Genomic DNA, 23,458 nt, shown 5'->3' on the forward strand with positions numbered 1-23,458 from the left:
AGCTTTTCCAAGTTGGTAGGAAACCACGTTTCCCGAAAGCCTGTGCAGATTCTTAATCATTTTGGGATCATCTACAATGTCCAAAATACTCTTTTATTGGTAACACTTAATATCGTTTTGTGTTCAAGGTAATAAGAATTTTAAAAAGGGAACAACTCAATTATTTTAAGGGCTGTATTCTATTAGAGGCCAAACAGACGTGAAACATTATATAATCATAAGAAATGTAAATCTCAACTTGAGATATTTGATGATGTCCAAAGAAAACCTGTATTTGGCATGGAAAGGGCCGGTGAGTGCTTGAAACATTTGCCCCTTAGCTGCCCGTTGCCATGTGGGCATGTGGGTCCCTCATATGCGGATTGTACACAGGGCTCCCTAAGACCAGTTTGGATTTGAACTTCAGTGTTAGCAATGGGAATGAATGAAAATGTTTAACGATGATGAAATTTAGAAAAATAGAGATTCCCAAACAGATTTAGAATCCTAAAAGTGGAAGTGGGGAGATCTGAGTCTTAACTGGAAAAGTGATAAAAGGTAAAGTGGACAGAGAACCATAGGATATACCCTGCATGAGTTCAGTATGTATTTGATGCTACTCATATAACAATGACCTATTTAAAGGTTGCTTATTTAAGAAGTCCTGCTGTACCAAAATTTCCTGAGATTATTGGAAAAGAACAATGTAAAACCCTCTGTGGGGGATGGTGGGAGTTAGTAAACAGATTAATGGCATCTGACAGTTTATCTTCAAATCAAAAATGATTAGCATTGAGAAATGGAAACACATGGCGTAATACTGCCCTGCCTGCATGAACTGTGCTGTGCTGCAGACACTGACCTAATGTATTGATTTTGGAAATCCTATATGCTTTTTCTTGCCAGAGTAGTTATTGAAATTGAGAATATTCATTGGATCAATTTCAAGACAAATATCCCAAGTCAGACTGGCTGCTGCTGAGCAAATTTTTAATGAAGGAAAAACATCCACATACTGAAATAAGACTTTAAAAAGAAAGTCCTTAAAATAAATATATATTTACTGTAAATATCTAGAAAAATATGTTTTCAAACATTGGGTAATCAGCATAATGGAGTTATTGACCCATATACAATTACAGTAAACGTTAATTTATTCTGTGAGCAATAAACTGTGCTGTGGGTACAAAGATAACTCATAGTCTAGGCAAGACTAACAACTTAAAACAATGTGACCAGCTTTATAATGGAGGGATGTGACCTATACATGATGACAAGAGAGGAGTGACAACGGAAAGGGCATGGAAAGGGAGTGGAGAACTGTTGCTAGAGGAGACACTTGATTCTTGAAGGCTGAAGAGGAATTTGTGAGATGATTAAAGGAAAGAAGGACATTCTAATCAGAAGGAACATTGTGGACAATGGCCAAAGTATGTGGTTTTTCTGGGACCTGTGTGCAAATCAGAATAGCTATAGCAATGTGGTAAAAGTGAAGGAGGGGAATGAATTAAGTTGGAGAGGTAGATAAGAGCACTCCTAAAGAGTATGTAATATTTTTGTAGTAACTGTCTTAGCTGGATTGTAGACTTTACAATGTTAGGACCTATGTTGGACCCATGTACCAATGTATAGCACAGTACCTAGCATTCAGTAGGTTCTCAATAAATAGCTGCTGAGTAAATGAATGGCTGAATTAAAGAAAAATTAATTAATGTATGTATTTTACAAATAAGGCAGAGGGAACGTTTTATGTATTTTAAGCAGATGAGTAAAATAGATTGACATTTTATGTTGTTAAGTGGTAATATGGAAGATGAATTAATAATGGTCATAGAGGTATCTAGAGTAGATCAGCATTTTTCAAACCTAAGATCGTGCCTGTGGTAGTGTGCATTAAAAAAAAAAAAAAAAACAATAGAGGGCGCCTGGGTGGCTCAGTTGGTTAAGCGACTGCCTTCGGCTCAGGTCATGATCCTGGAGTCCTGGGATGGAGTCCCACATCGGGCTCCCTGCTCAGCAGGGAGTCTGCTTCTCCCTCTGATCCTCTTCCCTCTTGTGCTCTCTCTCATTCTCTCTCTCTCAAATAAATAAAAATATTTAAAAAATAAAAAATAAACAATAGAAAAGATAATATTAGAGTGTATCACATGTACTAGCAGTAAGAAATGTTTTCTGAAACTTTTGTTTGAGTTATATTCCTACATGTACACTAATGCAAGTGCATTTCTTCCTATGGACATTGATCAAAGCTTGAAAGCCATTATAGTAGAGAAATGTGGGAAGGTGGCTGGGGAAGAGGGGATGGATATTAAGGAGATATTGGAGGGGCGCCTGGGTGACTCAGTAGGTTAAACCTCTGACATTTGATTTCGGCTCAGGTCATGATCTCAGGGTGGTAAGATAGAACCCCACTTTGGGCACCATGCTGGGTATAGAGGCTGCTTAAGATTCTCTCCCTCTGCACCCCCCCCCACACACACACCCGGGCGCACGCGCTCTCTCAAAAAAAAAAAAAAAAATTTAAAAAGAGATTGGAGTAAAACAAATGTGAATCCTTTTTTTTTTTTTTTTTTTTTGACAGAGAGAGCACGAGAGCAGGAACACAAGCAGGAACACAAGCAGGGGGGAGTGGAAGAGGGAGAAGCAGGCTTCCTGCAGAGCAGGGAGCCTGATATGGGACTCGATCCTAGGACCCTGGGATCATGACCTGAGCCGAAGGCAGACACTTAACGACTGAGCCACCCAGGCGCCCAACAAATGTGAATCTTAAAATGCTGCTGTCCATAGGAACCTTTTTGCCTGAAAGGGGGGTCCACTTACCTATTCATTTTAGTATTTTTGCCCACTTGATATTTTTCATTGTATATTAATAAATTAACATTCTGGTTTATTAAGAATGGCAGTGCTTTGAGGGCTCTTACTAAATGTTGTAAATGCTGGAAATTTCTCTTGTTTTCTGGTAGTACTCAACTTAAAATTGTAGGATGAGACCTCCGTGATTCTCAGGAATCATGAAAATTCATTGAAACAGTTTGATTATTGGCTAAGTTTTAAAATTTCTTTCCATAAGAAAGCAGGAAAAGATGCTTAGTTACACAAGCAGATGGGAAGTCTTTCTCCCTACCTCCATGATTTTGCCACTCTAGTAGTCGGTTCTGCCAGTGACATAAGGGTAGAGAGTTGTTCATAAAGGAGGAGTTACATTGGTTTAAAAGAAATTATGGACTTCTTTTTTTTTTAAGATTTTTATTTATTTATTTGAGAGAGAGAGAGAGAAACAGCATGAGAGGGGAGAGGGTCAGAGGGAGAAGCAGGCTCCCCGCTAAGCCGGCAGCCCGATGCGGGACTCGATCCCAGGACTCCCAGACCGTAACCCGAGCCCAAGGCAGTCGCCCAACCAACTGAGCCACCCAGGCGCCCAGAAATTATGGACTTCTTTAAAATCTGAGGTTAAACTAATCAGTTTAAGTGTGTTATGCACTTAATTATCAGGTGTGAATTATTCTCTGTGGAGTGAAAAACATTTAAAAATTGTAGAAATTTGGTCTGTTCTGTCACCTTATACACTATTGGGATGGCCTACTGATAAGGTTTGCACAGAAAATGTAAACCAATTTCTCATTTTGGCCTAAGCAAAAAAGAAAAAAAAAAACAAAATGAAGATAAACAGCTTGCCATAATCATTCCATATTTAAATGTAAAGGGTTATTTCATATTCCCTTGGTGTGACATGATACCACCTCTCTTCATATACATCTGGATTTTTAAAATCCGTTGTTTTTCCCAAGTTCTGCCACTAGTTGTGAGGCCTTGGTCAATCAGTGTAACTTTACTGAGTCTCACCTGTAAAATAGAATCCTGTGTACGGTTGTGAGGCTTAGCTGTAGAAGTATATGCGGAAATGCTTCACACATAATAAACGGTCAGTGAAAGGTAGCAGCTGCTGTTCTGCCATTCACATGGTCCAGAAGGGTTGGGGCCACCAAGGAAATCAGCCCCCATGGAGAGATTTGAAGGGGTAAAAACCTTGAATTATGTACATCTGGGTAGCCTTTTGGTTTTGGCAGAAGAATGGGGGAAAATGATAGCATCCTTTTCCTGGCTCTTTGTTTTCACTTAAAGGCCTTTTAAGATTTGTATTGGCATCAGAGGATAGAGAACTTCACAATCCCAAATTGTGATAAACCCTGCAATATAAACCACAAGCTTGTCAGGTTGTTGGCATGGATTTTCTGGGAAAGACTTTGATTAAATTGTTGTAAGAAATAACTAAATGTTAGAGCAACCTGTGTACTATTTATTAGACAAGTTTTATTCATCTCATTTATTTAGGGGATATTGTTTGCTTGCATTATTATCAGTGGACATATTTTCATCTAGTAAAGCTCTTGTTACTGGGTTTTGATTCCTCACAAACTTATCTGTTTTTCTGTTTGGGAACATTAGTTAGATGTCAAAGTCGCCTTGATTCAAAACCGGGAACTTAGAATGTTTTTAGTAAAGATTCTCAGATCACACAGGTTAAGGACATTACTCAGACTTTCCTTTCTAGTATATTAGATCAACATAAAGTAGAGAACCCACTCATGAACCTTAAAAAAATTTAACAGGTTACCATGTGCCTAACACTGTACTGGATTCTGAGGAAACTAAGAATAAGACATTGTCTCTTCTCTGGGAGGATCATCAACTGGGCTGAGGGAGGACAATTTGTGAGGAGAGATCTGTAAACAGATGAATTAGAAAACAAAATGAATAAAAGGCTGTGGAGCCTTGCAGATGGAACAGTTGACTGCCTGAGAAAGGTGGCGAAGATGTGTGCTAGAAGAGGTGATATTTGAACTGAGTAGGACTTTGTCAGGCAAAAAAGTGGAAGATAAGCGTTCTAGACACCTAATTTTTATTAAGCATATAGATTTTTTTTTAAGGATTTTATTTCATCTTTGACAGAGCTTGCACAGGTAGGCAGAGTGGCAGGAAGAGGGAGAGGGAGAAGCAGCAGGGAGCCTGGTGTGGGACTCGATCCCAGGACTCTGGGATCATGACCTGAGTCGGAGGCAGACGCTTAACCCACTGAGCCACCCAGGCACCCTTAGACTTTTTTTTTTTTTTTTTAAGCTACCGTGCTCAAAATGATTACTAGTCCGTGTGTATCACATCATTTCAGAGTACTACTAGACTTCATATCTTAATGTGATGATTCTGATAGAATGTGCATAGAAGCATAGCTAAAATATGATTATCACTATTTTACCTTGTACATAATTCTTTTTACTAGGTTTTTAAGTATATATGCTAATTTTATGTTTAATTTAGAAATTGACATATAAATACACATTGAATGTAATGCTGATGGTCATAGTAACTGTTTAAGGACTCATCAAGTTTGATTCTCACATTATGAAGAAATCTCAATGCAGAAGGAAGCAAGTTACAGGTTATAGATACAGTCAGAGGTAAAAATTTAATCATGAGAATTTATTGACATTTCTTATTAAAAGTATACAAATTCAATGTTTTAGCTTTAAAAAAGATATTTTTGCCATAGCAACTGTATTAGTTTTCTTTTGCTACTATAACAAATAACCACAAACTTAATGGCTTAAAACAACACAGACTTACCATCTTAGAGTTCTGTAGGTCAGAAGTCTGACATGGGGTTTACTGGGCTAAAATCAAGGCATTGGTAGCCCTTTGTTCCATCCTAGAGGTTCAGCAAGGGTGGGCTGAGTCCTCATCACATAACACCATTTTGCTCTTCCACCTCCCTCTTTCTTTAAAGGACTTTGGTGTTATATTGGGTCCACCTGGATAATCCAGGATAATTGTTTTATCTTAAGGTCAGCTGATTAGCAACCTTAATTCCATCTGCAACTTTAATTCCCCTGTGCCATTTAACGGAACATATTCATAGATTCCAGGCATTAAGACATGGACGTCTTTGGGGGAGTGGCATTATTCTATTTTTCAACAGAAAAATATGATTAGCCAATAAACAACATGTAAGCACTGTAATACCACTTACCTATAGACGAAGTTAACATTCTGACATATGTATTTCTGTTTGTGTGTGTGTAAAATTTTATGAAAAATGATATAACACCTCTTTATCTCCAGCCACTCTTCTGCTAATCTCATTTGGTCTCATGGATTTAATTAACACCTAAATACTTAATGATTCTCAAATTTACACGGAAGCTGTGACCTCTTCCTTATGTTAGTAATGCAACTGCCCACTCAGGATCCCACCGGGATATTTGGTAGGCATCTCAAACTTAAGGTATCGGAAACTAAACATGCCTGATCTTACCTGAAACTTGACTTCCTGCAGTCTTCCTCAGCTCATTAAAGGGCACCTCCATCTTTGCTGTGGCTCAGAGTAAAACCTGTGCTGAATCCTTGACTGTTCTCTTTCTCTTCCATCCCACATCTCATTTATTAGCAGGTCCTTTAGAATTCATCCAGAATCTGATTTAACACCATCCCCATGTGGTCCATGTCCTCATCAGTTCTCATGTGCATTATTACATTAATCTCTTAGCTGGTCTTCCCATTTCAGTTCTTGCATCCCCATCAGATCCTTTTAGAACAGAAATCAAATCAGGTTCTTCTTGGTCTTACTGCTTCCCTTCTCGTTCACAGTCAAAAGTTCTTCAGTCATATCTATGGCTGTATATCTGACCCCCTCTTTAACCTTCTCTCTTATACTTTTTCTCTTGCTTATTCACATCTAGCCACACTGGCCTCCTTATTTATACGTCTATAGTCTGTCTTCCCTTACTAGAATGTTGGCTTTATGAGGTCAAGAACTTTGTTCTATTTTGATCATTGTTGTATCCCCAGTGCTAGACTCTTGCATGACCCATGGTAAATGGTCAAATCTTTGTTGAATGAATGCTTTGTAATCTTGTTTCTCTCTCTCTCAACATATTACTTTCTCTTTTTTGATCATAGCTTTGTTGGGTAACAAGAGGTAGTCATGGTAAGATTTGTTAATTAAAGGGCATATTTTAGATCGTTATAATTTTTTCTTGGACTACATAGATAGCATCTCTCCTATGGAAGGATAGGACTTGGTTTGGTGGTAAGAATGGTCTGTATCTTTGTCAGCATTTCCTCTTCCTCTGGTCTTTGGCTCTTCCTAATGCCATCACTATCGCTGCACACTTTTTTTTTTTTTAATTTTAAAAGGTTATTTATTTTAGAGAGAGAGAGAGTTGGGGGAGGGGCACAGGGAGAAAATCTCAAGCAAACTCCCCGCTGAGCTTGATCCCATGACTCATGAGATCATGACCTGGGCTGAAACCAGGAGTCAGACAACCAACTGAGCCACCCAGGCACCCTCACTGCACACTTTTTAAAAATGCTTTTTACTTGCTTTGGAAGGGGCAGGGTTACTAATATCTCTTTACCTTTTAGGCAAAGGACTTCTTCTTGATCCTGAAATAATTTATTAAGAAAAAATGCCATAGAGAGTCAAAAGACCTGGGTTTGAGTCCTGGCCCTCATTGGCTATGACATTAGTTACCTAACTCACTCTTGTTTTCCCTCCCTTGTTACATGAGAATAAATAATAATGTCATCATAAAATTGTCTGGGAGAGTAAAGTGAGATGAAGTATTTGGAAATGGTTTATAAACTCTTGAGTGACAGGCTGGTGGGAAATGAAATTAGGTTCAGATCAGCCTTTTTTTGTGTTTTTTCAACAATTGCAATGTGCCAGCCTCCATCGTGAGCTTTGAGGATTCTAATGTGGGCAACAAGGTCTTGAATGTGACTTCTCTTTCCCTTAATGCCCTGCCAAAGTCCAGGTCCTCATCATCTCTTTTGGGTCTTTGCTAGGGTTTCCTAAGCTGGGCTTTATGTTACCAGGGTCTGATTCCTCTGGACTTCTCACCACTGCTCCTGGTGTTATCTCCCTAAAAACCCAAGTTGATTATGTCACTAATCTCTGTAAAGATCTCTGTCATTTCTCCACTGCCAACAAGGAGACTCAGTTTACATCCTGGTCCAGCTTCATTTCCTATCACTAGTTCCCTGTAGGCACCAGGCTTCTGTCTCACTGAATTGCTCAGTCTTCTCTGATATGGCAGGGAAGAGACCACCTGTGACTCTGTACATTTAAGTCCTCAGCCTGGAAGGCCTGCCTCCTCCAGTTTTGTTTTTTTGTATCCTTTCAGACCCAGCCTTGACACTGACCCCTCCATGACTTGAACCTTCTATTCCCCAAGGAGAGTTAGTTTCTATAATTTTGTCTGTTCCCACAGCACTTTGTGGTTTTTTTTTGGACATAGTGTTTATTATTCTGTGGGCTTTTGAAGTGCTGGGATTATGTCATTTAGGGTAATATAATGTGATAGTCCACCTAAGAAGGTGTAGTGGATTGAGTGGTGGCCTTCAAAAAGATATACCCATGTCCTAATCCCTAGAACTTGTGAATGTGACTTTTATTTGGAAAAAGGGGTTTTTGCAGATGACAGATGCCCTTAGGATCTTTTTTTTTTTTTTTTTTTTAAGAGACACAGTGTGTGAGCGGAGTGGCGAGGGGCAGGGGCAGAAGGAGAGGAGGGAGGATCTTAGGCTTCACGTCCAGTGCGGAGCCCGACTTGGGGCTCAGTCTCACGACCCTGAGATCATGACCTGAGCCAAAACCAAGAGTCAGACACTTAACCTGACTGAGCCACCCAGGCGCCCCTAAATTAAAGAGTTTGAGATGAGATCATCTTGGATTATCTGAGTGGAGCCAATTCAGGGACAAATCTCCACACAGAGGAGAGACACAAAGAGAAGAGAAGGCCATGGAAAGCCAGGGGCAGAGATTGCACTTGTGTAGCACCCACGGCCACCAGGCGCTGGGGGAAGAGGGGAGAGGCTTCCCCTAGAGCCTTCAGAGGGGGCGCAGGCCTGCTAACACTTGGATTTCTGACTTCCAGCCTCCAGAACAGTGAGAGAATAGATCTGTTGTTTTAAGCACCCCCAGTTTGTCGTAATTTGTCACAGCAGCCCTAGGAAACTAATACAGAAGGTCATAGCAGAATGACTGGAACGTAGTAAACATCATTGTCATCACCAACAGTAACACTGTCATCACTGTGATTCTTAAACCTAGGATGGGACCTGAAGAGCAGTATATGCTCAGAAAATAGTGACTGGTTGAGTAAAAATACAGTTCTTCCCCATGAGCTTCCAGTGTGTTGTCCATGGCATTGTCAAGAAGTGTGCTTAAAGAGAGCTTCCAAAATAGATCCCCTCTTAACTGTGTTGTTTTAAATGTCTTTTTGTATGTCTGTGTGAAGGGTGGTAGTGGATGTTTTAAATTGTTTTTTTTTAGAACCATTTTTACACGGTTTTCCATAAATTTTCCTTTTAGAATAAGATGAATTTTGTCAATATAGAAGTCATAATGCCCCCTGTTCCCCCCAAAACAGAAAAATGAGCAGTTACAGTTCTAACAATTAAAAAAAACTTAAAATATGTCTTCTTTTTCCCGTTAGAATGTTATTTAGTAAAATTAATTTCGTGCTAATTGGCCCTGAAATACAATTTAGAGAGGTACTTTGGAGCAATAAAGTAATTTATTTCATTCTGCTATGAGGTAGTTGAAAAGCAAAATTTTCAAGTCATTATAAAGCCAAATTTGGTAGGCCCTATGTATCATTTGTGTGTAAATTTTGGTTTGCCACTGGAAGCTAGGTCTATGACCTAATTTTTACTAATGTTTTAAAAATTAGTATAATAAAAGCTAATGTTTATTGAGCTCTTGCTCTATGCTAGGCACTGTTCCAAGCTTTTTGCATGAGGCTCTTTACATGAATTAACTGAATTCATTCTCACAGCCATCCTATTCTCTTTACCTGTTCTCTTAACTCAAAGTTGATGCTGAGGCACGGAGTGGTCAATATCACGATAGCTGACATGGCAGAGACTCAAAGTGGCCATGGCTCATACCCTCTGTACTTTTCTGACTCTCCATGTACTATGTCAGCTTTCATTGTTGAATACAGTTTGAAATGGAGATTATCAGTAAATCTAAGTAAAGCATCCTCATCTAATTCCATAGTGGTTCAGACTTCAGTGTGCTTATTTACCCACAGAGATTCTGATGCGTGGGGCTGGGAATATGCATTTTTAGTTAAGTACCAGGCAGTTTGGGTCCTACTTGGAAATACATTGATCTAGTTACCATACAAACCTCACCGTTCATTTCACATGAAGGCCCAGGGTGGTGGCGTTGGTGGTGGTGATGCTAATGGTGTGCTTATGTTAGGCCATTCTTTACATATATCTATGTTCCAGGGTGAGCCCATTGAAGACATACATTTATCTAAACTTATGCCTCAAGTGCCTACACTATTAATCACTTTTTTTTTTTTTTTGGTAGAGAAAGAATAAAAGGCTAGCATCAGAAGTTTGGTGTTTTTTTGTTTTGTTTTGTTTTGTTTTGTTTACCTTTTGAATGAGCCTTAAAATAAGGTCTGTTTGATCTGTTTGATCTGAGGAAATTGTAGTCTGTAGACAAGAAAATAAGCATGACATAAAATTTCTACCCTAACAGGGTTTTTGTATATTTACTTTTTGTTTAGAAGAAAATTTTATTTTTTATTTTTTTTAAAGATTTTATTTATTTATTTGACAGAGAGAGACACAGCGAGAGAGGGAACACAAGCAAGGGGAGTGGGAGAGGGAGAAGCAGGCTTCCCGCCGAGCAGGGAGCCCGATGCAGGGCTCCATCCCAGGACCCTGGGATCATGACCTGAGCCGAAGGCAGACGCTTAATGACTGAGCCACCCAGGTGCCCCTGGAAGAAAATTTTAATGTACATTCTATTTTACAGTAGAGCAATAATCCATCATTTGGGCTACTCTGAATATTAACTGTAGGCAAGGGGGGATCTTCTCTCTTCGGTTTGGTAAGAAACTTTCACCCATTTGTACGGCTAAGAAGCCTGATTATGTGTGTTTTTAGAATATAGGGGAAACACTAAGCTTGCAGTTTTACTAACTTCAGTATCTTAATTGTATATTGAACTGGCAAAAATACGTTTTTCTTTCTTCTAGGGAGTCACAAATCACATTGAGCCAAAAAGCAGCCAGTGTTTTCTGCAGTTACAAACAAAATGAATATTCCCATGCTACTGCAACATTCTCACCAGCGTTTCCTAAAAGACCTTTTAAGAACACCTTTCCGTCGTTACCACTTCATCTTTCACTCAAGTACTCATCTCGGATCAGGAATCCCTTGTGCTCGGCCATTTAATTCTCTTGGACTCCATTGTACAAAATGGATGTTGTTGTCAAATGGTTTAAAGAGAAAATTATGTGTACAAACAACCTTAAAGGAACACACAGAAGAACTTTCTGATAAAGAACAAAGATTTGTGGATAAACTTTATACTGGTTTAATCCAAGGGCACAGGGCCTGCTTAGCAGAGGCCATAACTCTTATAGAATCAACACACAAGAGGAAAAAAGAGTTAGCCCAGGTGCTTCTTCAAAAAGTATTAGTCTACCACAGAGAACAAGAACAAATAAATAAAGGAAAACCACTAGCATTTCGAGTGGGTCAGTCTTTTTTTTTTTTCCTTTCAGTCTGTTCAGCAAATATTTTTCTAAATTTTCTGTTTTAAAATAAGTCTACATAGTTTGTAATCTAATGGGAATTCTTTTTTTCTTTTCAGAATTTGGGGCTGGATTTTAATCCCCCCCCCCTTTTTTTTTTGCAAATATTGGTCTTGTTATGTTGGGGGGGAAAATGTTATGGTCATTTGAACCAAGTCTCTGTATTTTAAGAGAATAATACAAGATTTCTATTTTGGCAAGAACCTGTGGCTCCCAGAATAGAATACGCATATGAAGAACTGTTAACTGGTTTACTCCTTTCTCTTGGTAGTCCTTCTGCTTGAGAGTCTGAAGTGAATGCCTTGTTTTTGTATTTATATCAACTCTAAATATCACATTTCAACATTCTACTTCTTAGGTGTTTCATTAGTCTTTCTAGGGCAAGTCTCTCTTCTTTCAGGTACTTTTTGTTAGAGTTTCTGGGAGTTCCTTGGCTTTAAGCGCAGCCATCTCAATACCAAAATGTGTTTTAAAGGAGAGACCATGTTCATTTGCTGTCTAAAAATATTAGAAAGTCACTTGATTTCTTGAACAATTGACTAGGTTCCGCAATTGCAAATAAGCTTGCTATATTTTCTTAATTGTGCATTTTTAAACAGTTTAGATATGTTTAGGTGGGATGAGAGCTCTTCATGATGGCAAAGTAGGTGATTCCAACCAACTTTCCCACTAAAACTTGAAATGGTGGACAAAGTGCCGAAATTTTGTGAGGATTGAGTAAATACTTAAAAATTGACTGGCATTATATTAGACTTAAATCTCAGTTTAATGATATGGGATTAAAACCTTCTAATTTTATGGTAACAGGGTATGAATCTTTAAAGATTATTTCAAAAAGAGTTCACCAACCCGATATTGGTACTAGTCTGCATTGTTCAGGCATCCTAGGCTTCTTCCTTCACTGAAGGAACTCTCGTTTTGAGAGTACTACGTTGACTGTTAATAATCTTTATGTATTGTAGACAGACAAAATAGTAGACTCCCAAAGAGAAATTCCTGTTATGACAGAGTGTTTACTTATTACGCCTAAACACTATTTGAAGAGAAAACATCCCAGAAATATACAGTTAACCAGCAACTCACTCGTAGCTAGTAACTCACAAATTTTCATTGCTATTCTGGTTCTTTCATCTTGGTGTTATGAGGCCAGATAAACCTGTGTCTTTATGGTAGCTATTTTATCACCATCATAACTACAAGTAACGAATGTTTATTCGGCATACCGATGTTTAAGACAGAGACCTGCCCTGAAAATTGCAGTAAGGAGCCAAGCATGCCGTATGACCTACGCATACTTTTGAATGTAATTACAATTAAATGCTTCAGTGTTATATACTTTGTGCCAGGTGCTGTTCTAAACATTGCAAATATCACCTCCTCTAGTTCTTACAACAACCTGAAGAGATAGGTGCTATCGCATGCATTTTATTGCAGAGTATACTCAGGTACAGAACGGTTGAGTAACCTCACCACGATTGTACAGCTCATAAGAGGCAGAGCTGGAACCAGAACCGGCCACTTGGCTCCAGAGTGCGTGCTCTTATCTGCCATGCTCTGTGAACTCTCCAAGCAGGGGAATTTTCTGCCTTTCTTAAGACAAGCTAATTTTTTCAGGGTTCAGTTTAAATCCTATATTTTGAGTTACAGGTAGGATGAAAAAAAATTACCTTTCATAAATAGAAAATTATTTTCTCAATCCCTGGGAATTTCCAGAGTACTGAGTTGTTTTTCTGGTGGGAAGAGCAAAGTGTCCAGCATTGGGGTAGGTGGGATAATTACTGATCATGGTGAGAGGTGGGCAGATGTGGAAACTCAGCACATTAACAGTATAGGCAATGAAGTCTTTCCAGAAAGATCTATGTTATAGTAAAAGGGCCGATCATATTTTGTAATTTTACAAAGTGAATTTGGAGAACATAGGGAACTCAGAATTGTTTTCTTCCCATGTCCCTATTGCTCAGGAACTAGATAAATAAATGGTTTTTTGTTTACTTTAGGAAATGTTAAAATATATTAACGATGGTTTTAATACATGAGGAGAAATAGAAGATAAATCTAATATTTGAATAGAACTTATCATTGTGCTGCTCTCATTTCTTTCATTAAATTAGAAGGTCTCTCTCTACTGTAGGATTATCTGGGCCCCCTGGTGCTGGAAAATCAACCTTTATAGAGTATTTTGGAAAAATGCTTACTGAGAGAGGGCACAAATTATCTGTGCTAGCTGTGGACCCTTCTTCTTGTACTAGTGGTGGTGAGTATCGCTGACTTCTTTTTTTTTTTAAATTGCAGAGCAGGGGCTCATAGGGCTCTCTTATAATTTAATGGGAATTTGCACAGTCTGGTGACTTCTAATCTCTCTCTGAGTTTGATCTCACTGAAAGAAGGGAGTTTTGGGGGCGGCGAGGTGGCGATGGAGGGAGGTGGTTTGGGGCCTTGGGCTCCTTAGCTTGTGGGTAGTCCAGGACGAGCTTGGGTACTTAGAGAACTAGGAAAATGGGTGCCAGAAGTTGAAGATAATCAAAAGCAACTTTCAGCTCTTTGTCTATCAAAGCTGACACTAGGCCCTCTTCCCTCCTGTTTTTTCCTTGGCTGTATCAGCCCCTACACAGTTCAGAAAATGGGTCCATCCCTCGTTCGCTTTTTTCTTATATTGTTGTAACATCTCTTAAGCTTAAAAGAAAATCTTACTGCTCTTTCTAACTTGTCACCGGTTCATATTACATGTTCAGTGAAACAGAAAGCTCTTAGAGGGACTGACCATGTAATACACCGCTCTTCTCCCTACAGCACTTAGTGTGGTGTATCACATCTCAGGCTCAGCAACTACTACTGGTTTGAGGGCACACAGTCACTCCGAGTTTAGTTTAATTTGCAGCTCAGAGAGAAAATGAATAAACTTTGTTTCCCCAAAGGATCATTTAAGGAAAACATAAAGCATTCCATATAAATACTCAGGAAAGTTTTTTCTTCCCCCTACCCCTCTCACATTGCAGTTATTCATTTAACAAGTATTCGAATGTCTGATATAGGTGAGGCATTGTACAAGGAAGGCACTGTGTCATGTAATGGTGACTGAGACACAGTCGTCTTGGCCTTATGGAGCTTTATATCAAATGAGGGAAACAGACATGTGAACACAGGCCATTACAATGTAACGTGTGTTGTGAGGGGAAAATACAGGGCCCTTTGTGGAAGTGTTTGGTTTGCATACTGTGAGTTTCGTGCTAAAAAAAATAGAGATGATATAATCATATTTCAAGGGCTTTAGGTCAGTAGAGAGGTGGACAACAATTCCTATTACCACCCATTGAGAACTGTAGCTGAGAACATGCACAGTTTTTGAGTCACAATAATAAAAATGTTAACCATAAAATAAAATTATACTCACAAGGTTCAAGATTAAAGCCATGTCAATGTATCGTCTTATTTACATTCTAAGAACTTTCTTTGTTAAAGGTAAGGACTTGAACAAAGAATTTTTTTATAGTGGCTCTCATTTTCATACAGGGGAGAAGGCCTTTTTTCTCTTACCTTTGCAATATTCTAGAATACTTGCAATAGCAAAAGAAAATAATAGCTTGAGATAGTAATAGCAGATACGGTGACAAGATAGCCTGATTAAAGTTGCATAACCATGTGATTCTTAATTCTTACACTAAAAATGAAGGTCCCTTTCTCAGGTAAAAAAAAAAATATATATGTAGACTTTGAAAGAAAAAATACGTGAGGATTAACCGTAAGTTTCCATTTCTACTTTATTATTGCTACAGTACCATACATTTGAAAAGCAGCAAGATGCTAAAGTTGAAAAGCATTACTTTATTGCCCTGTAGTTCAGTCCTTGTTGTGCTTTGGATTCACAGACCCCCTGCAGTAGCTTGGAGACCTCCCTAAGGGTCTGCAACTGACAGTTTTGGACTCACTGCTAAGACAGACGGGAGAGTAATTTCATAATGTTTAATTCAGTGTGTTAGGATCTATGTGATAATAATTTAAAGTACGGCTTTGGCAGCTTGTTGACTTACACAGAGAGGATTTCATGCAGAAAATCACTTTAGAAAAAAGTTTTGTGTGCAATAAATAAGGTAGTTGAGATATGTGGTAGGTGTCTGCTCTAGAATTAGAACCTGTGAGAACTCTAGGGGTACCTGGGTGGCTCAGTCGGTTAAGCGTCTGCCTTCGGCTCAGGTCATGATCTCAGGGTCCTGGGATCGAGCCCCGCATTGGGCTCCCTGCTCAGCAGGAAGCCTGCTTCTCCCTCTGCCCCTCCCCCGCTCATGCTCTCTCTTTCTCTCTCAGATGAATAAATAAAATCTTTTTTTTTAAATTAATTAATTAATTAATTGCCTACTGTGCATAAACACTCATTACAGAATATGTAAGACATGGTCCCATGGGCAAAGACCTTCTATTAAAGCAGTTTCTCAACCTTGGCACTAATGACATTCTTTGTTTTGGGCAGCTTCCTGACATTGAAGGATGCTTAACAGTATCCTTGGCCTCTACCCACCAGATGCCAGTAGCATCCTACCCCCAGTTGTGACAAGTAAAAATCTCTCTAGACATTGCCAGATTTCCTCTGGGGGCAAACTCATCCCCATTTGAAAACCATAAAGACAACCATGTTAAGATGACAGTAAAGAACCCATCTTGGCTGGAATGGAAGATTGATTTGGGGACTAGTGGAAGCTGAAAATGGGCAGGTAAGGCAGGGCTGCATTCTGAGGGCCTTTAGTGCTAGGCTGAAGAATCTAGATTTGAACGTCTAGTCAGTGGAAAGCCATTATAAATTTTGAAGGGCTTGAAATGTTAAAACGATTAATTTGGCATCATACATGCTGTGTTGCACTAAAGCTCAATAATATGAAATCATTTTGAGATTTGGGGAGAAATGTCATAAAGCACTTCACCTGGGAATTAGCTGATTGATAATTGGCGCTTATAGGTGTTCCATGATTAGAAAATCTTAACTCTGTGTTTTAGGATCACTCTTAGGTGATAAAACCCGAATGACGGAGTTATCAAGAGATATGAATGCATACATCAGGCCATCTCCTACCAGCGGTACTTTAGGAGGTGTGACAAGGACCACAAATGAAGCTATTCTGTTGTGTGAAGGAGGGGGATATGACATCATTCTTATTGAAACCGTAGGTGAGTGTGATTTTCTATTTCATAACAATAAAATACTATTATAACGAATGCCGTAAAAAGATGAGTGACAACTAGTATCATTTTGTTCATTCAGCATATATTTTTGAAAGGTGTAATTAAATACAAGATATCTCGCGTTCTATAGGAGATATGAAAATACAGGCTCTAATCCTGACCTTTAAAGAAAAGCCGTGTATCTGGAGAACTGTTATACAAGAGTGGTATGTTGTAAATGCCAGAGGAGAACTGTAAGCATTGGAAACAACACATTAACTTAACACCTGTTGTGTTTAAGCACATTTCACATGTCTATAATATTTACTAAGAAAATTCATGTAGTTGGGTACCTCTTTAATACAGGGCCATGTTTTATTTCATCTGTATATCCTTAGTACACAGCTATACACAATGAAAATACTGAAATGGAAACCCCAAGAAATTCGCAGGCCTGTGGAGAGACAAACATACTGTTACTGAATGATAAATGTTTGTGACACAACCTGACTCAGGTTTGAGGGATCAGGGAAGACTTCTGGGAGGAGGTGACAGTTGAGCTCAGTGTTGAAGGAGGAATTGGAGTGAAATAAAGAGAGTGAGAGCACATGGCCCATTTACAGAACTGTGGTTTGTTCAGGATACTTAGCCCATAAAATGTGGAGGCACATAGGGGGTGAAGAGAGATGGGGCCTGAAACCAGAAACTCCACCCTGTAGGGATGGATGGAGGAAGGGTTGCCCGTGTGGTAGTAGGAGAAGTCAAGGGAGAAGAGGACCATGAAAACCAAGTGCATTGGCTGGAGGTTGCATTTGACTGCTTGTCCCAGAGACTCGAAAATTGTGACTCAAACAGAAAGTGGTTTACTTTCTCATAAACGGGAGAAGCCCAGAGGCAGGCAGTCCCGAGCAGGCCTGGTGGTTCCACAGTGCCCTCAGTGTCCCAGGCTTCTGTCTCCGCTCTCCATTCTTAGCACTTAGTTTTCCTCCTCAGGGTTGCTCGTGGGTGAAAGACGGCTGATGAAGCTCTAACCATCACATCCACATTTCAGGCAGGAGGAGGAGGGAAGAGACAGAGTATGGAAGGAGGGGAAAGGGGCAGGCAGAAGAGGTGTACCTCCTCGCTGGGTTAGTCCCCTTTAAAGAATTTTACTGGAAACCCCATCTGGTGGCTTTTGCTTTCACTCATTGATCGTCTCTGGTGGAAATTGGGTCTGGTGACTGTGGGCTTCCAGCTGGTACATCAGTGCTCCTGACAACATTGGGGTAGGGAAATGGGGAAGAATAAATATGGAATGGACAACTAAAAGTCTCTGACACCCCAACGAAGGACAGAATCTTGAGAGGAGTTTCAGTGGAGCGGGTGATGGGGAAGTCAGATTTAAGTGGATTGAAATTAATGTGAAGTAATGAAGTGAAGACAAATGAGCGTACATTGATTGTTTTTCTAGACACTTAGTTATAAAAAGAAAGTGAGAAATATGGTGATAATTGGAGGAAGTTGTGAGTTTTTGTCTTATTTTTTTCTTGCTTTGTTTAGTTTTCAGATGAGAAAGACAAGAGCACGGTTCCTATGAGGTGCTGGGCAACAGGAGCCGGTAGACTAAGGAGAGGTTAAAGATAAAGCAGAACAAGGGCCCAGAGGAAACGGGAAGGAAAGAGGCTGGAGAGGAGGCAGTGAGCAGGGCTGGTATTTGGACCTGCTTATCTGTGGAGGGGGTGAGGGGGACGCTGAGGGAGCTCTGCCAAGTAGGTACCGGGGTCGTCATCGTGGGGGAGGTCATGGCACAGTGAATGTTTGTAATAGCCACGGCGACGAATGGAAAAGCAGCTGACTGAGGGTGCTTAGGGGCATTGCTTTTACCGGGCGGTGCAGCGGGGGTAGCGGATGGCAGATTCCACGACCCTGTGGTGGTGCCTGTTCCTGAGCCGGGTCTCGGGCACGCTTACAGAGGAGAGACCACGGATAGTCGGACTGACCCATCGGTGCGGGTTTGCAGGGCTCCCGGGAGGCTGAGAAGGCCAGAAAGCTGAAAGTCTTGACAGGCATGGTCGAGGATTAGAACCACACTATTCAAGCTACTCCCTGGACATCTCGAGGTTCTCCATTTAGCCACCATGAAGGCTACTGGGACTAAGCGAGGGAGAGCGGTGTGGGGAGGGTCACAGGTGTGCTCATACGCAAGGCAGTGCATTTAATAGATTCTTCAGAGGTGGGGTGTTTAAGGTGGGATCAGCTTGAGTGTGTGAGCGTGAGTATGAGCAAATGAAATGGTGGTCAAGGTAGTTGAGAAAGTCTCATCACTATGAATAGTTTACAATTTCAGGTGTGGGCCAGTCGGAGTTTGCCGTTGCGGATATGGTTGACATGTTTGTTTTACTACTGCCACCAGCAGGAGGAGATGAATTGCAGGTGATTATGTTGACTTTTTTTCTCCCCAAACACAAAGTATACATCACTGAAAGTACACATTTCCAGTGTTGTATTCTGTAAATTAAGTTGCTATTAATGTAGGTAAAAGAAGTAGCATTTCAGGGGCTCCTGGGTGGCTCAGTCGGTTAAGCATCTGCCTTCAGCTCTAGTCGTGATCTCAGGGTCCTGGGCTTGAGCCCTGCATCGGGCTCCCTGCTCAGCCGGGAGTTTGCTTCTCCCTCTCCCTCTGCTCCTCCCCCTACTAGTACACATGCATGCTCTCTCTGTCTCTCTCAAAGAAAAGAAAAGAAATATCATTCATATTGGCTAAAATACCTGAGTCAAAGACACATTCTCTGTTTTTTCCTAAGTTACAGTAATAGAATTTATGACCTTGAGCTAATCCTACAACTTAGATTTTTCCACCTGCAGCATGGGGAGCGAACGGGGCACAGGGACAGCTCCAGCCAAAAGAGACCACTGTGGTGTGGGTGTTTGTAGGACCGAGATTGGGGCATTTTTAGCTATCAGGTTATTTTTCCTCAAATGCAAATTGGAAAAAAAAAATTATAAACCTTGAGGAAAACTTCAAAGACTTTGTTTATGGAAATGCAGATGTTAGCGGTAGGTGTCTTTTCTCTTTAAGCACTTAATGATGGACGGTTTTGCATCCTGTAGCATTAGCTCAGGAGAGACAGAATCCATCATGAGACGACTTGTCCCCTGCCACTCATTCATGTTGTGTCCTGATGATGTATTTCCTCTAATTGTGAATGTATTTTCTCATGTTAGTCTCTAAATTTGGAAGAGATCTTATAGATGACGTCCATAATCCCAACAGCTGGTGCTTTTGAATAATTTTTATTGAGTAATTGTGGTTCCTAGTCCCCAGGGCTTGGGAGGATGCAGAGGAAAAGTTAGTTAATGAAGTGTGTGTCTCTCAAAATCTTAGCATTGACTAGTGTCCCTTTTTTTTTTTTTTTTTTGCTATAATTAAGTGAAGTGTTTCTGATACATCGCTGTCTTTTTCACTTCAGGGTATCAAAAGAGGTATCATTGAGATGGCAGACCTGGTGGCTATAACGAAATCTGACGGAGACTTGGTTGTGCCTGCTCGAAGGATACAGGCTGAGTATGTGAGTGCACTGAAGTTACTCCGCAAACGCTCAGAAGTCTGGAGATCAAAGGTCAGCTTGCGTTCCGTTCTGCATTTCCCACCCTGAGTGGACTGCGCGCATTAGAAGAGAGGGTGCGAGTCCCAAGGTAGACTTAGAATCAATCTTTGCTTGGATGTGAGATCACAATTTTAAAACAGTATGGCAAAGCCAGAGCAGGTAGTCATGATTTTATTTTTTTATTTCATTTTTTAAAGGCTTTTATTTATTCATTTGAGACACAGAGATACAGAGAGAAGAGAAAGCAGGAGCAGGGAGAGAGGCAGAGGCAGAGGGAGAAGCAGGCTTCCCGCCGAGCAGGGAGCCCGATGTGGGGCTCGATCCCAGGACCCTGGGATCATGACCTGAGCCGAAGGCAGACGCTTAACCATCTGAGCCACCCAGGCGCCCCGGTAGTCATGATTTTAAATATAATCCTTCAAGCACGAGATGTCAGAAACCAGATGCGAGGGCATAGATTAGTTTGCTTAACGCTTGACTTGAGCCATTCAGAAGTGATAGCAAATCCATCCTGAAAGGAACGATTCTTAAGATTATGGAGCAATTAGTGATTCGATTCTCTATCTTAGAGTTTGAGTAGGAGAGAAGCTTTTGGTGTGATCGCTTCCCTAACCATTATGCTTGTTGGGCGCTGTTTTCAAAAAGGAGAAAACAAAGAGAAGTTCTGTAATAAACGGTACACCGCTGTTGATGTGGGCAGCTTTCTGTGCAGGAGGCCACTCAGTTATTAAAGAGCAGGCTGTAATCACTTGAATGAGAGCAGCGGTGACCTCCCTTACCCTTACTGCCCGCCCCCGGGCTCCAGTAGTCACCTTGTCTGCTCCGGGCAGGGGCTGGGTGCTCGGCTCCTAGCGCTTGCCGAATCAGGGGGCTGTGACACAGGGAATGGGGCTATTTTGTCAACGTAGTTTCGTTTCGTTTCCTAGCACTCAGGCCTCAGGGAAACCTACCCAGTATTGCCCTTCTCATCCTCATGACCCTCTCGCAGCTGCTCCACGTGGCCTCTGAGGGCCATCTGATCAATCCTACGTCAAAATAAACCTCTGGGCTAAAAATCTTGACTTGAAATCAGTGTCTTGTTTCTGCACAGAGTTAGTGATCGTAGTAAGTGACCTCAGTCTATTTCTGGGTATAGTTTACTTCGACACAGTGATAAAATGTCTCCGTTTTCACTTACCTATTTTCATAGACTGTAAGACTTAATCGGCAAATATCAGAGTCCCTATGAAGATGTTTCCTGTCATTTTAAGTAAAACAGTTTTGGTTCTTCCCTTTTCAATAGGTAATTCGTATCTCCGCCAGAAGTGGAGAGGGCATCACTGAAATGTGGGATAAGATGAGAGAGTTCCAGGACCTCATGCTCGCCAGTGGGGAGCTGATGGCCAAGCGGCAGAGGCAGCAGAAAGTTTGGATGTGGAATCTCATTCAGGAAAGCGTGTTAGAACATTTCAGGACCCATCCCACTGTCCAGGAACAGATTCCTGTTCTGGAAGAAAAGGTTCTCAGTGGGGCCCTGTCCCCAGGACTAGCAGCAGATGTGTTGTTGAAAACTTTTAAAAGCAGAGGCTAAGGAAATTTATCCTATGCAATGATTTTATATACCATTTCGTAAAGTATTTTAATATTAAAAGTCACTTGAATGCTTATATTTTCAGTAATTCTTTTGTGCTGCCCTCGGCCTCGTTTGTGAACCGTGCTTGAAAAGTGGAAGAATGTTAGATATGGCCGGCAAAGGTCAGGGCCCAGGCAGTATTTACAAGATACCTGTTACATGTTACTGATTTACACTTCTTTCTGTTCTTATACCCTGGCATGGTAGCTGGTAGGAGAGTTCCTTCTCATCAGTCACAAGCAGAGAAGGCTGATGAGAACGGAAAAAGCTTATGTACCTTAAAATGTTTTCTTTGATTCTATATTCTGAGTTTCCAGAGAAAATGTAAGCAAGAGTGACCACATGTCTAAATTCTTACTTCAGGCCAGAATCACACACAGTGGGTTTCTAGGAGCTGAAAATCATGACTGATATTTAGTGTACCAGACTATTCTAGGAATATCTGAAATGGCCATGTACATGAGTAACAAAACAAGTAGAATGTGTAGTGATGTGAGTAGTTTTAAAGTCTACTTGTCTAGACTTGTGGACCACCCCCATGATAGGTAGGAGAGCCCAAAGGGAGCTGGGAGAAATCAGCTGCAAATCATGTAGCCCATTAATCCCCAAGAATTGGAGGACACCCTCAAAGGACCCAAGTGAGGTCACAAAGATTCAAGGGTTATTCAGTTTGACTATTATCGAAGACTTTTGCTTCTCTTCCTCCTTGGTCATTTGACTTCATATTAGCATCTTAAAAATCTGCCTTACTCCTGATGAGGAGGAACAAGTTTTGTTTCCAGAGGAGGCATGGCACAGACCTTGGGTTCTAGGGTTGAACTGGGTGGGTCTAAACTTTCAACATAGATCAGTCACTCATTAGCTGTTTCAGTTTGGACAAATAGCCTACCTCTGAGCGTCAGTTTCTTCCCTGCTAAAAGAGAACTGACATGTTAACTTTATAGGGTTGATGAGGATAAATAAGATAACTCAGGAGAATATTTTTGCTACCGTAGTGGTACATAGGAAATACCCAGAGGCTGCTTGCTATTATTATTATGTTAGTTATAAATACCTGAAGCTGTATAAGTCTTCTATGTACGTTGAATTTTCTCTCATGGTCTTATGACTACCATCATGCTCTTGTGATATTTTATGATTGTCTTTAAGGTACCTGCTGTAGTTAATTCCTTGAATATATTTTACACAGTTTGATGGTAATTATAAGTATGTACATTTGAATAAAATTATTTCTAACTATAGAATTTCTTCATTACACAAAATTTCTTCCCAGAAATTTCAAACCTGTACTATTCTGAGTCCTTTAGAATATTTTGCACAGTATGTTGGCTTTCACTGTTACCTATCTGGAACTAAATTACTTGAGTATTATTTTAGCAAACATTGCACAACTTTATTTTTTATTTTAATTATTTATTTGACAGAGAGAGTGAGAGAGCACAAGTAGGGGGAGGGGCAGGCAGAGGGAGAAGCAGGCTTCTCACTGAGTAGGGAGCCCAATGTGGGACTTG

At 40.4% G+C, this 23,458-nt stretch overlaps 1 protein-coding gene and 1 long non-coding RNA gene across 3 annotated transcripts in view; one reads left to right on the plus strand and one right to left on the minus strand.

Annotated features, from left to right (window-relative positions):
- LOC113925311 overlaps positions 1–6,939 on the minus strand; it is a 31,179-nt gene extending 24,240 nt beyond the window's left edge. The window contains exon 1 of the long non-coding RNA XR_003520974.1: positions 6,290–6,939. This is a non-coding gene — a long non-coding RNA (uncharacterized LOC113925311). The remainder of the gene's footprint in view (positions 1–6,289) is intronic.
- Positions 1,272–23,178, plus strand: MMAA (metabolism of cobalamin associated A). Of its 2 annotated transcripts, none has more exons than XM_027599960.2 (6): positions 1,272–1,409; positions 13,729–13,851; positions 16,584–16,754; positions 19,075–19,160; positions 20,198–20,347; positions 21,618–23,178. In XM_027599960.2, the coding sequence occupies exons 1-6, from the start codon at positions 1,352–1,354 to the stop codon at positions 21,903–21,905; spliced, it is 876 nt and encodes a 291-aa protein (XP_027455761.1). In that variant the 5' UTR covers positions 1,272–1,351; the 3' UTR covers positions 21,906–23,178. The 2 variants fall into 2 exon arrangements, with proteins under 2 accessions (XP_027455761.1, XP_027455760.1); XM_027599959.2 differs by lacking the exon at positions 1,272–1,409 and adding an exon at positions 11,037–11,540.
- The last annotated feature ends 280 nt before the right edge of the window (positions 23,179–23,458 follow it).

The sequence above is a fragment of the Zalophus californianus genome, chromosome 2 (assembly GCF_009762305.2).
Source record: "Zalophus californianus isolate mZalCal1 chromosome 2, mZalCal1.pri.v2, whole genome shotgun sequence".
Taxonomy (NCBI): domain Eukaryota; kingdom Metazoa; phylum Chordata; class Mammalia; order Carnivora; family Otariidae; genus Zalophus; species Zalophus californianus.